Raw genomic sequence first — 16,019 nt, forward strand, 5'->3', positions numbered from 1 at the left:
CCACAAGTTAAAAAGTTAAGAGGTTCAATGTGTTCATATCCATCGTCAGGCTACTGCGGGAATATTATAAGGCCCTCACGCGCTGTGGGGACAAGTGTCTATTGAACAGGTTGAAGTACTGTTACTTAAACAACATTCATACAAGGGTAAAGTTACATGAGGTAGGTTTACGGCTACTTTTAAACCCGTTTTTCTATCAAGACCTCGCCTGAATCACTGCGAAATAGTGTAATAAAAAAATTTCTAAGTATTCTAAGACATTGCATATTATTTCCCTCTGCAGATCTTTCTACTTCTGTCTCTTCTTTTTATTTTTAGCTTTTATCGTGTCTCACTTTCACTGTTCCCTTTCTATTAGCTTCCACTTTCCCTGACCATTTTTCTTCTTGTTCGTAATTCTGGTCTATTGCTTTGCCTCTGCCTTTTCGTTTCTTTCGGGCTCTCCGTTTCCCGTTCTATCCGAATGCTAACCATTTATTTCAAAATATTTATTTTTTCCTCCTTCCTCTCTTTCGCTTTCTCTCTGCGTGATGGAACGAGCAGTATGGCCTTGTTGGTACCCTGGATGGGTTTCCGTGTCACAACATTATAACACCCGGGAGGAGTTAATCCCATTTGACATAACTGAACAATTCGGTGAAATAAGGTAGTAGGACTATCTCAAAAGTCGCTCCTTATGAAAGAAAAGATGTTGGTGAATATGGCTTTCTTTGGTTAGCTCGTCAGGCTTCATTGGCGGAAGCACCCTTGCTTGTTTCGGTTTTTCACTCAAATACCAACAATGAAAGCCCTTCGATCTATATTTGCAATTTGGGCTAATATCTTCAGTCCCTGTGATAAGAAATTACAAGAATTTCAATACTAAAAACCCGTGGCGCATAATTATCACACCCTCACTTTTAACACGATATCATTTTCTAATGCTTTTGAGATGTCGGAGAATGTATTTAGTATGCAGCGAGCATCGGCCATGTCAACAAGTGTTGTCCAAGACATTTACATACTTTCCAACTACCAATAAGGAGACCCCACTCGTCACAAAAAATGAATCAGGAGCCGTCTCAATAAATAAAATCACATTATTTAATACTTTAAAGGCCTAAGGAGTAAAATTTTTAAATTTTTAAATATGTCTATGTGCGAATTGGAAACATTGTTCTACCGCGAAAGAAAAGTGGTTTAATCCATTGTGCGCCAGCGTTTGTTAACGATGTTAAAGCAGTCGGTAAGCGTAAGAAAAGTGTTGAAGGTTTGAAAATTAATTAAAAGTCTGCAGGAATTGGTATCATTACTTTTCCATGTCTATTTTGCTTATTTTATTGCAATCATTCGCGGTGCTCGTGCTCTTCACGATCATTTCAGAAATGCGCCAATTATAGTATATGAACTTGATTTAAATTTTGGCATTGCTTCTTAGCTTATTTAATATAACAAAACAAAAACCGAACATAAAACAAAAAAAATTAAACATTACAAAGAAAGCGAAATTCTCAATAAAAAAAGTACCAATAATTTAATATTGACCCTGAACTTTATTCTCATTCAAAAACCAAAAAACTGTATACATATATTAATTTAAAGTTTTTATCTTTTTTCAGCTGATACGCGTACAGTCTCCCGAAGGCTTGAAACGCATTGAGATTGCAACCAAAGCTAATTTAAAAGAGCTTTATGAAACCGTACAACAAAATCTTAAAGTTGATGGCTTTGCACTCTTCAAAGATCGCAGTTTCTTAACAGAGGTAAACTATGAAAATATTTTTTTGTAATAAACACTTCCTAATTTATATGGTTTATGTCTTACAGTTGCATTCTAGTCAGTCGCAGAATGTTGGATCCTGTCTCAAGCATGGCGATATGTTATTTTTAAAGAAAATTGCTGGTAGCTCGATTCGTGTAAGCTTAAACTAAGTTTGTAACTAAAAAAATATGTAGAAACATATAGACATGCCTACTCAGTTCTACGTTTGCACTCACAAATTCGAATGATTTGATATTGATCGAAAAAAGAGGGGGAATATCAATATCTCTGCGAATATAGCCTTGGATTTTTTTCAATCGGAATTATGCGCTATAAGCCAGCGTGCTGAGCAGAAACTGCAAGTCGGATACTTCAATTCTCTTAACTCATTACAATCATCAATATTCGTGGAATTTGTACAAATCAGCAACCTGCAATATCATAATGAAGCATGGGTTCCTGTCAGAGGGGAGTGGAGAGTAACGAGCAAGTGGTTAGCTTATCAGCTTTTTGTTGTAGCGATAAATACTATGTGACATTATTAACGACGAGCCTCACGCTATTGCTGAAGAGAGGCGAAATCCCTCCAGCGAAACGACTGTCATACTGCCACTACTCATAGTGTATTATCTTAACCCCGAAAGCTTTTATTGTTGTTGTTGTTGTTGTTGTAGCGATAATGTTGCTCCCCGAAGGCTTTGGGGAGTGTTATCGATGTGATGGTCCTTTGCCGGATACAGATCCGGTACGCTCCGGTACAACAGCACCATTAAGGTGCCGGCCCGACCATCTCGGGAACGATTTATGTGGCCACATTAAACCTTCAGGCCATTCCCTCCCTCTCCACCCGCAAGTTCCATGAGGAGCTTGGGGTCGCCAGAGCCTCTTCTGTTAGTGAAACAGGATTCGCCGCGGATAGGTGAGGTTGACAATTGAGTTTGGAGAAGCTATATATTGCGCTGGCAACCTGAAGGTTTGCGCTACCCAGCCCCTTGAATCTGGTATTTTAGTCGCCTCTTACGACAGGCATACCTACCGCGGGTATATTCTGATCCCCTAACCCGCTGGGGGGAAAAGCTTTTATTCAAGGTGTCTCATATCGCACACCTAGGTCAAAACAGTGATAAACTCGAAAAATCGCATGTTCATAAAACGAGGAATACTGGCTGCCTCCACCATATGTGGCAATGCAGTATTTATTTTTTAAATGTCTAATACTATAGTTATTAGTAAATCGAGTACACAGTTCGATAGATATTGAATTGGGAAGCCCGGAAGTACGCATAACTTTAAAGTTTAAATTTTTTAGTTAGCTCCTATTGATCTAGATATGCATAGTCCCCTCACGACACTACTTACTTTTATATTTGAACCCCAGCCTGCTCTATTGCGTTTAGATGAATTACCGAAACTTACCACGATAAGACACATAAATTCTTCAAATGAAAGTTATCGGAAATACCAAACGGGACTTAGATATTTTATATTTCCTTATTAACTTATTTGTGACCTATTAACTCTCTAACTAACTTTATTTATTTTCTAGCGTACAAGCACTACAGCTATTGATGATTTTGAAACTACCACCACCACTCTACCGCAGCCTATAAATAGCAGCAAGTTATTTCAGCCACAAGCTGCTGTTACGGAAGATGATGTTGATCAGCTACTAAGTAAAATGGATGGCTTAATCGAAAGGGCGCGTGATCCAAAACTGTATGTAAATAATGAAAGTTATCCCATTTAATTTATATACTGACGAAAACTCTTACCAAACTTTTATTTCCTCTTAGTTGTCGTCACAATGCTAACGGCCGTTGTGTTCATTGTTCACCACTCGAACCCTACGATGATACTTATCTGAAGGAGAATAAGATCAAACATTTATCCTTCAATTCATTTATACGAAAACAAAAATCAGGTATAGATCGTGGCAAATATGTTGCCTTTGATGACATCAATTGTCGCATTAAACCTGGTTGCCGTGAGCATCCACCATGGCCTAAGGGAATTTGTTCCAAATGTCAACCATCGGCTGTTACTTTGAATCGTCAAATTTATCGTCATATTGATAATATTATGTTTGAGAATCCAACTATTATTGAACGTTTTCTGGATTATTGGCGTACAACAGCTCATCAAAGAATGGGTTTTCTCTATGGTACTTATGAGATGCATGCAGATGTACCGCTTGGTATACGTGCAACTGTTGCAGCCATTTATGAGCCGCCACAGGAATCAACACGTGATTCTATACGTTTGTTAGACGATGAAGCGGCTACTGATGTCGATGAGTTGGCACAGGCATTGGGTTTGAAAAAGGCAAGTTGATGATATTTTAAGGACGTGACTATTTTGTACACAAAAAATGTTTTTACCAGACGGATATATCTTAAAGCTTGCATGAGAAAACCGCCATAAACTTATTTTGGAACTATTTTTTTTTTTTTGTATGTAAACAGGTTGGTTGGATATTTACTGATCTCATCACTGAAGATGCTGCTAAGGGCACAGTAAAACATTTGCGTGGCATTGAGACACACTTTCTTACTGCGCAAGAATGTATTACGGCCGGCGAATTACAAAATCGTCATCCAAATCCATGTAAATATGGTTCTAGTGGTTATTTTGGCTCGAAATTTGTTACAGTATGTGTAACAGGTATGTCGGAATGTCAATAAGCAATTAAAATATGGTTTTAGTAAAAATTTATTTTTTGGTTTTCTTCTCACAGGTGATAGTAGTAAGCAAGTACATACAGAGGGTTATGCTGTTTCAGCTCAATGTATGGCTTTGGTGCGTGATAATTGTCTAATACCTACTAAGGATGCACCCGAATTGGGTTATGTACGCGAATCAACAGATAAACAATATGTTCCAGATGTTTATTATAAGGTAAGTGAATATATAATTGGAGCAGCAATATTTGAAGTTCGAACTATTTTGTGTATCAAAACATTTGTACCTAAGCTATACTTCGGGTTGCGATCACTCTGTACCTCTCAACATTGCGGTTATTGATTGCGAAATTGAAAAGGAACAAGATATGTACCTTCTTACAAGCGTTATGGTAGGGTAGAAATATATTTCGGAATTATTCGCGTTACCTTATTTTCTTATGATATTCTGATGTCATTTTCTTCGTAATAGCCTCCAAGTAGGCTTCATTTTGGACACGAGTGCAGTCTTTGAAGAATGTCTTCACGGCAAATTTTATTTCGGCAGGAACGCAGTCAAGTCAATAATGCAAGACAAGATATATACATATTTCTAACCAATTGACACAGAATCGAGATTTTATTAACATTTTTATTTATTAAGTTTATATATATATTTTTTCTTTGTTTGACTTTTTACTTGACCTCGGGAATAAGTTTATGGTTTGTTGGTTTCTGTGCCGCCCGGATACCAACGTTCCGAGCTAAAGTGGCGCACGGCGCTCCATTTTGATGCACATTTCTCCTGGAACCAATTGCTGCTGATTTCGTAGGCTAGTCTGTACTTCGTCCGAATATTTGGGGTGGACGATGCATCTGCTGATAACTTTTACAGAGCATTTAGTTACTGCCTCAAGTTCCGGCAGTATTAAACTGTCCATAGTTAGAAACCTGGTGTGTGCTAGAGCTGGGTATTCACACAAATAGTGGGCGAGCTTTATGGTATTCACATCAACGTTATTGCCGGGAATGGTTCCATGTTTCATGCTCAAAGTAAAGACATGCATTTTTAACTTTTATATTGACAGTGAATCAACAATTAAGGCAATAATTTCGCATAGCACAGCATCTAAATGCGTGTTAGAGTGCAAGCAGTCTCTGGAGAGAACCGGGACAGGGAGAAGCATACATCTATGTTGGGTCCCAGGACTTATGGGAATAGATGGGAATGAAAAAGCGGATGAACTAGCTAAAAAGGGCACATCCCTTGAAGCTTGCTCCGTAGACGTTCCAATTAGACTGGGGGAGATTAAGCGAAGACGAGAGGTGCACATGATCGACCAACCGGGAAAGGCGTGGGTTCAAGCGCGGGGCTGTAAAGTGTCGAAGATTATGTGTAGGTCTTAAAACCTTAGACTAACAAAGTTGCTTCTATCATTAAAAAGAGAGGACTGTAGACTCATGACGGGTATTCTGACTGGACACTGCCTTCTGGCATCACATGCCTTTAAATAAGGCTTGGTCAGTCGATAGCATATGTAGGAAGTGCGAGTTGGAGGAGGAAACAATCGAGCACGTTCTGTGCTCGTGCCCTGCACTTGCTAGGCTAAGACTTCAGCTATTAGGAGTGATACAGCTTTCAGATCTAGCAGCAGAAAGTGGCCTAAGTCCTAGGAAGTTTCTAGTATTTGCCAAGAGGACGGAGTTATTTTATAACATAGGTCCTGGTTTTTGATAGGGTTTTTCAGTTTGGTCGTTAAAACAAACAATGCTGAGAGAACATATTGCAGTGAATTAAAGCTCAGAGGCTTCGCCGGCTAGGTCATGTGATTCGAATGTATGAAGACACTCCGGCCAAGAAAAAATGCTATTCGATACCGCAGTTTGAAAGCAGTGGAAGGGGGAGACCACCACCTAATTGGAGATACAGGTGGAGGAAGTCTTGATCTCGTATGGTACGAAATCGCTTAGACTACTAAGTGCCAATTAATAAATAAATTATAAAAAAAAAGCGATTCCTATTAACTCGCTTTTTCCTTATTCATAAAAACTGAGTTTTCTAGGAAATATCCGTTTTGATTAGTTGGAAAATGTAATTAATCGACTAACTGAGTATTTTTAAATTATTTTATCGCACATTGCGAACGTTTATCGCGTTAGGATTCACCTGTTCTAGGATTAGGTTTATATACGAAATGCTTAAATACTGATTACGTTATCAGAAGGAAACATCTTCAAGTTGCCGTATTTAAGATATCCATGTTTCCAGTCTTTCTTAGTTCCTATTCGGATGCTGTATAGGCAAAGAATAAAATATTTGTTCGAGAAATGTCACTGTTGCAAAACGTAGAGCTCCACAGACTTCTAAATATAATATAAAATACCTACCTAACTACTTGGTGAAACACTTCCACGATATGCTCCGTTGACACAATAAAATTAAAAAAGTCCATTTATTCGAACTCAACTTTAATAGGTTATAAATAAACCACAAAAAAAAGCTTAGTTGCGCCATAAAGTATGTAGCGTTTAGTTACATTTCAGCCGTATGGCCAGCACATTGCTTTTTGAGAATTAGAGGCATGTAACTAATTTTTTTACATTCGCCTCCACGGAACCTTAACCAAAGTGGAGCAAATTGGTGTTGCTGTAGGCGCGTAATGTGGACTAAGGGTAGCTTTCGATTGAGTATTGGCGATATGGCTATAAAGCGTAAGGTGTAGACAAAGGTTTTAGTAAAGGGTAGTTTGCATTACGATATTCCAACTCGTTTCAAAGCTATCGACCAATATGTTAAACATTAGTAAACTGTACTAATCACTAAATACTTGGCAATACAATCCTTTAATGGAAGTCAGAAAACTTGCAGACATTGTGGATAAAACAGTATGGCTACTTTTTAGTGTTTTGACAGGATGTTCAATATGGCGGCGCATAGGCCCGGCTATCTTCAGCGCGTGATAGAAAGATATACCGAATGAGACGACGATAGTCAATTGAAAGTCAGGTGATCGCTTGTGTTTGTAATTTTGACGTCTATGCAGAAGTTATCACACTTGTCTTATCCACAATGCTCACAGGTTCGTCAGTGTTGGATCATTAAGAACTTTGCGGTCAGAGGTGTTGGTTCAGCATTACAGATGAAAAGTAGGTGTGTCTCATGTCGGGACACTTCGCATAGTAACTCTGGAGTGAGATTGTGATGGTGATAGCAATAGTTTTTGAATAGTTTAGTCCCGCTTAGATATTTTTAACCCTGTTTTGCTGTATTCAGGTCCAGGGATGGGTATACGCGTTGGTGTAAACTGAATTTGGATTTTTTCTAACATCTTAACAAGCTTTGAAAACATTTCTCACTATTTGCGTCCGAATACCGAAAAATACCATTTTGGCTTAATTAGTAAAGTTCGGAATATTCTGTATGGGTTTCTATTTATTTACCACTACAAATAAAAGAGGACTGATGCCCTTGGATTGTTTAACATGTGGAACTGGATAAGTCTAATATAGTTTTGGCTTAATGTGTATATTAGACGGTAGAGGTTTTTTGGAAGAGTAATTTAAAAAAGCTTTTGGGAAGAGGAAATACATAATCAAGCGACGCGCAGCTTAGCACAAGTTCCCTTCGGATTTGTTGATTTGATTTGTACGATTACGCTAAAATGACTTTTGGAAAATTTAAGCTTGAGAAGGTTTTATTTTGATATGTAATGAAATCCAGGCTAGGAGGTTTGAGTAAAATTATATATCAAAATTATCTAAAGGGTTAAAATGTTTTACAACATTATTATCGCCCGGTTGTTCAGTACAAGTTCAACTCAGTTTGTCAGTTAAACTACGCTTAACCTTATTCTGCACTTTTTCAGTCTACCTTAACTGAAGTTTAAGCTGAGCTTAAGAGACCAATCTGGCCGAGTTAAATTCTAGTAAACCTATCAGTTATTTACGTTCGTTCGAAATGGCGTCGAATATACCCAACAAGCATTTGGGCTTGAGTACTATTAGAGCTCATGTTGATAACTAGGCATACTTCTAAAATCTCAAGAGTTGTTTCGATAGTGGCTCAACTCGAGAATTATAGCGTACTCAGCAAAAGGGGGAATTTTTTATAAAGTAAAAACGTCTATTACTTAAGTTGAAAAAATTTAATTCCTAACTTGTGGTTCTCTTACTGGACTCAAGTATAAGATTCCATACTACAGTATTTTCTCGAAAATAAAATAAAATATATATAAATTTATTTTTGATTAATTACGCTTCATTACTGCTATCAACCAGGTGTTTATTTCACACAATAAACAGCTGTTGGTTTTGGTGGTATCACCAACTCCACCTCAACTCGATATCCAGTGTTTGATATTAACTGGAGAAATGTATTCAATATTCATTCGAGAACTGTACATTTCTCAAAATCTCTCGAAAGTTGGATAATAATTGGAATATATTAATGAAGTTGTATATCAACTCGAGAACTATCTGGTTTAAAAATAATTAAATATTTATATTGGACATCATCTCCGGAACTAGATATACATATATACCGCTGGAGAAATATCTTTTAAATGTTTGTTGGGTAAACAAAACCCAGCTGTTGTCGTATCTACAAATTATCTAGATAATAAAAAAACCAATTGCCGTCATGCAGTGAGTTTTACAGCTCCGGCTCACGCTCAATTCTCACGGGAATGCTCTGGATCGTTGAGAGACTTGAGAAGCAGATGTCGTGAAATTTTCGCACACGTGAAATGTGATAAGCAGATGTCGCCGCTGTTTTTCATTTAACTCAGACGGCGAAAGACTAAGTAGCGACATCTATTTTTGAAAAAGTAGTTTTATTAAAGGCAGCGTTGCCAAACTAAAAAGAAGTAATTAACAAATTATCTGGCTCACAAATTGAACTAGACTTCTATCTATCTTCTATGTATTTATCTGGCTCAAATCGTTGTTGTTGCATTTACATGCAAAATTATTTATCTGGCTCAGGATTTTGCTACCGCATGACGGCAAATGTTGCCGCACAAAAAAGCCTTTGGGGCTGGCCTTAAACTGTGACTGAAAAACTGCTGAGTAGTTTAACTGGAGTTTAAATTTGACTAGAGTTTAAGCAAACTTGTTTTAAGCTTAGCTTAACCTACTACTGAAAAACCGGGCCTACATTTCACTTTTTGTTCTTTGTACAAAAAAAGTGAAAACACACTAGAAAAAATCGTATTGACATTTCACTTTTTGTTCTGTGGGACAAAATCTTTGTACAAAAAAAGTGAAAAGACACTTTTCTGCAAAGCAACTGCACTAACGTAAAATTATCGTTTGCATAGAAAATCCGAATCAAGTAAAGGATAAAAAATTGTTGCATACTTCAAGGCGGTCAATTTCTTGTTTCATGCTTTGTGACCTTCCACGTTCTTGGAATCACTATTTTCTATAAGATCACCCCCACTGAAAAGCTTCGTAAAAAAATCTTCTCGAAATCTTATATATTATATAAAAGAGTTTAAGAATTCGGGCACGAATATTCCTTGCTAGCATTTTCAAATGCTAATGAGCTGCCTTGCCTTACCCTAACTTCACTTTGACACTAAATTCTCGAACTCGCCTGTTGTCGCATCTCCAAAATTAGCGCCAACGTATCCCGCCCATTAAAAGACGTTTCGCTTCCTGACCATTTATTCGCAATTAATTTTATCGACTTGTACATTTAGTAACATAATTAATTACAATGTTTGTTTTAGCATTTCGTGTTTTCTTTATTATTTGGTCTTTTTGCACTTCCTTCATTCACATTTACTTAATTGCGTTTAACATTGAACAATAATTAATTTTTTTGCGGCATTTTGTATTGGATTAAAATTGTATATACTGTCAATTTAAATAACTTAAATAATTGTTGTTGTCGTAATCAGAGCGTATACATAATTAGTTAAAACTGTAATATAAGCGATAAATAGTGGGGTTGGTTAAAAGATTATACCCTTTTATCAGTGAAATTATTAACTGTATTTCAATTTCTAAACGATCAAGTTAATTTGTTATGTTGTGCAATGTGATTGATGTTGCAGTTAGAATTGAACTTAATTCAGACCATGTTCGTACATATGCTCTGAGTTAAGTAATTTCGGTTTCGAAACGTAATTTAGTGAAAATTGATGTCTCCTGGTAAAACTTTTGGGTAAAATAGGAAGGAAATTACTCAGGAACAGATGCAACAAACCTTTCATTCAACGTTCGCCGTCCGTTTTGACTACAAAGTGACAATTAAATTGACAAATAAGTGGAAACGACAACTGCGCAGAAAGCGAGCGTGTGTACCGAAACTAGAACCACAAACGGACCCGCACCCCAACAGAAACCGATACCGCAATCGAAACCGGAGTCAAATGCTTGCAGCTACGAGGACGAGAGTCGGAACCTAACAGAAACAGTAGCCAATATCGATGCCGAACCAAGGCCATAACCGAAACTATACCGGATCGGAAAAAAGGGATTCGGAAACGAAATCCAACTGAAAACCGGCAGAAACTGAATCCGAAGTGATGAAAGAAACTGCAACCGAATCCGAAACTAAAACTAGGCCAAAACAAAACCGCAACCAAAACAACAACTTTAAACAAAACCAAAACGAAATTTCGAAAAGAAATGAAAAGAAACTGGAACTGAATCCTTAACGAATTCTCACCGAAACCACGCCCGCGTGCGAATCTGGAACAATCCGGAGCCTAGACGAAAATAAGACTGAAGCCGCAACTGAATCTATCAGTGAAACCCGAACCGAAATCGGATCGAACCAGAACTAGAACCGGAAAACAGAATTCGAAACCGGACCAAACTAAGAACCGCCAATCGTAAATAAAATTGTCAATCAAAATTGACATTAGTGCTAGATTTACAATCTAAAAAGTATGAAAGTTAAAATTGTACCTGAAAATGATGTAGCATCTGATAAGATAATGTCTCTAAACGTACACCCGTATGTTCACACACCAAATTTAAGAAGTAATTTATGTAAAATTATTAACTTAGATTAAGATCTTGTACATCGTTCTATATATTTATTAGATTCTATTCTAATTGTGATATCAATCATTTGCTTCCACAACTGCGCTAATAAAACATTTATTTTAATAATTTTAAAAGGAGTAATAATAAAATGTCAATAACAGTGAATACTCGTAAACAAAAGATGCGTAGAAATAAATGAATAACTTTCATCAAATTTAGTACTTGTATACAGTTTTACGCTTTGTTTACATATTAAGGCAACTCACCCAGACTCGCAATTGCATCGAAACAATGGAAATCTTGTAAATGACGCAATTTTCCATATCAGTTTGCGAGCTTTAAATTTTTTACTGCTTTAAGAGCTTTCATGAGTTGCCTTTGTATTTTTAAAAATTTTATATCTACTAGTTTTTAATATTGTTTTTTTTAATAGTTTTTAATATTTTTATTTTATTTATATTTTTCGTTTACTAAGCTTCAATTTGTTTTATTACTGTTTTCTTATTGGCTTACGTTTAGGTAAAATAGTCGTTTTTTTATTCATTTTGTACCAAAATATCTGCGCTCTGGGATTGTCCATTACAAAATGTCATAATCCACTTTTGGGTTTGTTTAAATTGCTAAGAAATTCATGCGACTATCGCCTTGCCTCACGCGTTTTTTTCTTTTTTTTTTATTAATATTATAAGCGTTGGGTTTCTTTTTATCATCGTGCTAACATTGAATATAATAGACATTTAAACACAATTAATTTTGGTTTGTTTATGGTTGGTGATGGGTAACTGGATATGCCCTTTTGTTTAAAACAATTTTTGTTTTTTTAATGTTTTTTAATTTATTCGTATTTATATTAGCGTTCAAGAATACATTCAAAGCATTTCCAGTTCAGAGAGGCAATTCAGGAATTGAAACTTAATTTTTTAATATAAAAAGTTTAGAACTTAAAGAACAAAGCGTGCAGTTTTTTTGGTTCAAGAAACACAAAAACAACGTCCTCTATAAAATTTAAAAAGGTACTTTCGAATTTCTTTACATATAAGTACTTAATTTATTAACATAAACGCTCGCTTTTTGAAATTTTATTTCAATACTTAGGTTTGTTCTTCACGACGCTTTTCTTTACTTAATGCGTTTCATGTTGTTGTTGTGTGGGCTAGTTTCCATTAAAACGTTCGTTAGTTGGGTTTTCAATAGTATTATTTTAAATAAAATGCTCTGTTTAGAAGTTTTATTTTTTTTTTTTAATTATAAACAGTTCATACTTAAAATTTTTTTTGTTTCTGCATTTATAGCATTTCACAGTTACATAAAAATTTAATGGGTGGGTTGAATTCACTCACAAAAACTTGTTTCTTCCATTGGCTTATGCTACGCACTAGATCCGTTTTCGAAAGCTATTGCCTTGGTTTTATTTCGTATGGTTGATTAGTCGTAGTACTTTCATAAATCTATTTATAATATAAGACATTGAAAATAATTTATTCCTGTAAAATGTTTGTGTGAAAAATTTGTTAACGCTTTTTTAAACCTTTTAGATTTTATAACAACATACACATTTGTCATATATATGTTTCAATAGTAAGCTTTAGTAAAGCTCTCAGTTTCTTTATCTTTCTATACATATAAATACTTGATTGTGTTTTTTTAATTTAAATAAATATTGGTTTATTTAAGTTCTTACTCGTTTAAGAAATTCGTTAGTTTACAATATCTGCGCTAAGTTGGCGTCAGGCTGTGTGTTCTTATTCTATTCCATTTTGTGACCAATACCGTTTCGGAATCATGTTAAAAGACTGCTACTTAGTAGATCTTCGGCGCTAGCGAATTTGTTTTTATGCTGCAAGTCTGCTTTTTTACACTATTTCGAAGTGATTTAATTTGCGTTAAGCAATTAGAGTATTCAATTAAAATGATAAAATAGATCGAAAACATTTGAAAACTTGGAATATCAAATACACCGGCGACTAAGAAAATAGCAGCAGAATCGATTTTAAAAACATGACCAGTTTTTTTTATTTTATTTTTTCGCTGATGTAAAAACAAAAAAAACTTTATTTGAGATTTTTAGCGACCTTTAAATTTCTAACTTTATGTTGTTATGCTGGCTCGAGGTCAGGTTTTCACAATAAAACGAAAAAGTTGTTTTTTCAATACCAAAAAAAAAAAAAAACTAAAAAATTGTACAACGAAAAGTATGTAAACCAATTTTGAGACAAATTTTGAAAAAATTATAAAATTCCAGTCTTAAAATTTTTAAACTTCATTCTTAATAAAAATTTGTAATTTTTTATGAAAATTTTCAAAAACTTCTCTAATTTTTTAATTTTTGAAAATTAGTTTAAATGTTGTTTTAAAATTTGCGAAAAAGAAAAAGCTGATAACTTTTACTCACAGCTATATGTTTGTCAGCGCTCGGACTATTGCAACTAGAGTCTTGTAGATCTATCACCCTTTTTAAAAAAATAGAATACTATCACGCAAACCTAAGAAACTGCCACAGCTTTTTTCCAAGTGTTCTGAAGAAAATTCAACTGTTTTACAATTATTAAGGAGGAGGGACAATGTTGAATATATATGCTTTTAATAAAATATAGGTACAGGTTAGGTAACCAGGAAATTGCATTTGTGGAGATAAGTACCATATAAATATCCATCATTCTCAATTATCTCGCACTTTGATCTACAGATTTTTTGGTCCGCTAGACGTTGACAAACTCAGAAAAAATAACCCTGGGTGACTCCAACACCGATTTGGGGATCAAAATTAACAACAACTTTCTGCATTAGTGTGTGTGTGTACAACAAATCTGCAAAATACAACAACCCACACATGAATATTTGAGTAGATTTTTTGTTTACATCTTTTAACAGAAAAATTGAAATTTATAATTTTCCTTTCGGATTCTAAAAATGGTGATTGAAACGCCTATTTTGATACCATTTTTCATAATTTTTGATAAAAATTAGATGGTGCACTGTCTTGTAAAACGTTACCCAAAATTTGGTTTCAAATATAGATTAAACCGGTCCTTCTAAAAATATGTGCGCAGAACTGGGTTTCAATTTTAAAGTAGAGAAGTATACACTTGCAATTATAAAAAAAAGTCTAGTGGGCGGTGGCCTGGTTTCGAACCGACGTGCCACGCTTTATCGCAGTGGTAGTGGTTTATTCGTGGGATTAATGAGCAACGTATGCACACATGTTTGTTAATACTCAAAAAATAGCTCGTAAATATGCTATAAAACAAAATTTTTTTATTGCTTTAATCTTAACGAAAACAAAATTAAATTGCTAAGATTAAACAATTAAAACATTAAGCGCACGAGTGTTTGTTTGCAAAATATGTTTTTTGAAATGCTCCTACGATGTTACTTGTTCAGCGACTACTAAACGAAAGATAACAATCATGTGGTCGCAAAAAATTATTTCAATAGCTGACGACCGCTGATGTAATATGAAGCAATGCTCCGTACTTCACCTGATACTGAGCTCATTTTTAATTTCGTGCTATATATAAGGTGCCTGCCTTCCATAGCACAATTGTGCTCTCACTGCGTAAGAGTAATTCGTTTAAAAATTTGGAGACCTATGACATGTCCACAATGCAGAGAATTAACCCACATGTTTTATATTTCTTTGCTTGTCTGACAGAAAATGTGATGTGTATCTTAGAGAGCGCATTTTCAACATCGTCAAAGGAAAGGACCTGCGTAAGCTAAACATGTATTTTAACCCTAACATAAATAATTTTTTACATTATTGTTTAACCGAGAATTACAGCCGCATTCTGGTCAAACATTTAACAAAACCATTGTGAATTCATACAAGTGAAAAATCTTTCTATTCCTCCATTGCCATACCTACCTGTCAAATAATAGTTGACAGGGAGAAGGGCTGTCGAGAATGGCCAGAGAATGGGAGAAAGGTTTGTTTTTTGTTCGCGGTTATTAAATTGAAGTGCCATGAATTGCCCATTTGTGTTTCAAATCAGCTGTTCTTTTAAATATGTATACAGAATATCAGGCTACATATTAATATTCATTTCTAAAATCTAGTTAGTAGATTAAATTTGAGCAGCCAGTTAAGCAAACATTTTGAAATATGTAAATAATGCAATATACCAGTCGTCTACAAAATTGTTTGAAAAACACTATTTAGCAAATCATTTAAGTAATCGAACAGCGATTGAACAGGTGATCGAGGCTGTTTCTATTGTGAACGTTTTTATCAAACATTCGCCACTTGTATGAATTCACAATGAACAAAACATAAAAGTCTTATTGAACACATTTTTTTTTACTTTGGACATAAAAGTCGACATAAAAAGGCATTGTTTTCGCATAAACGCAAAGGTTACGTTGATTTATTTTTGGGACAGTGTTTGTTGTATTTGAATTGCTTATTTCAGGCGTTTCTTTTAAATTTGCGGCAATTTGGAAATTTTTAAAAATACTGCAAAGGTTTTTGATTTAACAATAACAACCATTATGGATAAAGCAAGTGTAATATCTTATCCGTCAACTTCCTGACAGGATGTTCAATATGGCTACTTTTTAGCGTTTTGACAGGGTGTTCAATATGGCGGCGCATATGATCGGCTATCTTCAGCGGGTGATAGAAA

The 16,019-nt window shown here is 35.2% G+C and overlaps 1 protein-coding gene across 2 annotated transcripts in view; it reads left to right on the plus strand.

Annotated features, from left to right (window-relative positions):
- Positions 1 to 16,019, plus strand: part of Npl4 (nuclear protein localization 4) — a 213,911-nt gene that overhangs the window by 1,939 nt on the left and 195,953 nt on the right. The window contains exons 1-7 of one of the 2 annotated variants that reach the window (XM_067763902.1): positions 1,018 to 1,225; positions 1,599 to 1,742; positions 1,807 to 1,896; positions 3,288 to 3,457; positions 3,535 to 4,063; positions 4,204 to 4,402; positions 4,476 to 4,636. In XM_067763902.1, coding sequence (XP_067620003.1) covers positions 1,211 to 1,225; positions 1,599 to 1,742; positions 1,807 to 1,896; positions 3,288 to 3,457; positions 3,535 to 4,063; positions 4,204 to 4,402; positions 4,476 to 4,636 — 1,308 coding nt within the window. In that variant the 5' untranslated portion in view covers positions 1,018 to 1,210. Of the gene's footprint in view, positions 1 to 1,017; positions 1,226 to 1,598; positions 1,743 to 1,806; positions 1,897 to 3,287; positions 3,458 to 3,534; positions 4,064 to 4,203; positions 4,403 to 4,475; positions 4,637 to 16,019 lie in introns of those variants that run through there. The other variant, XM_067763901.1, reaches the window with a different exon arrangement.

Source organism: Eurosta solidaginis, chromosome 1 (genome assembly GCF_040869045.1).
Source record: "Eurosta solidaginis isolate ZX-2024a chromosome 1, ASM4086904v1, whole genome shotgun sequence".
Classification (NCBI taxonomy): Eukaryota; Metazoa; Arthropoda; class Insecta; order Diptera; family Tephritidae; genus Eurosta; species Eurosta solidaginis.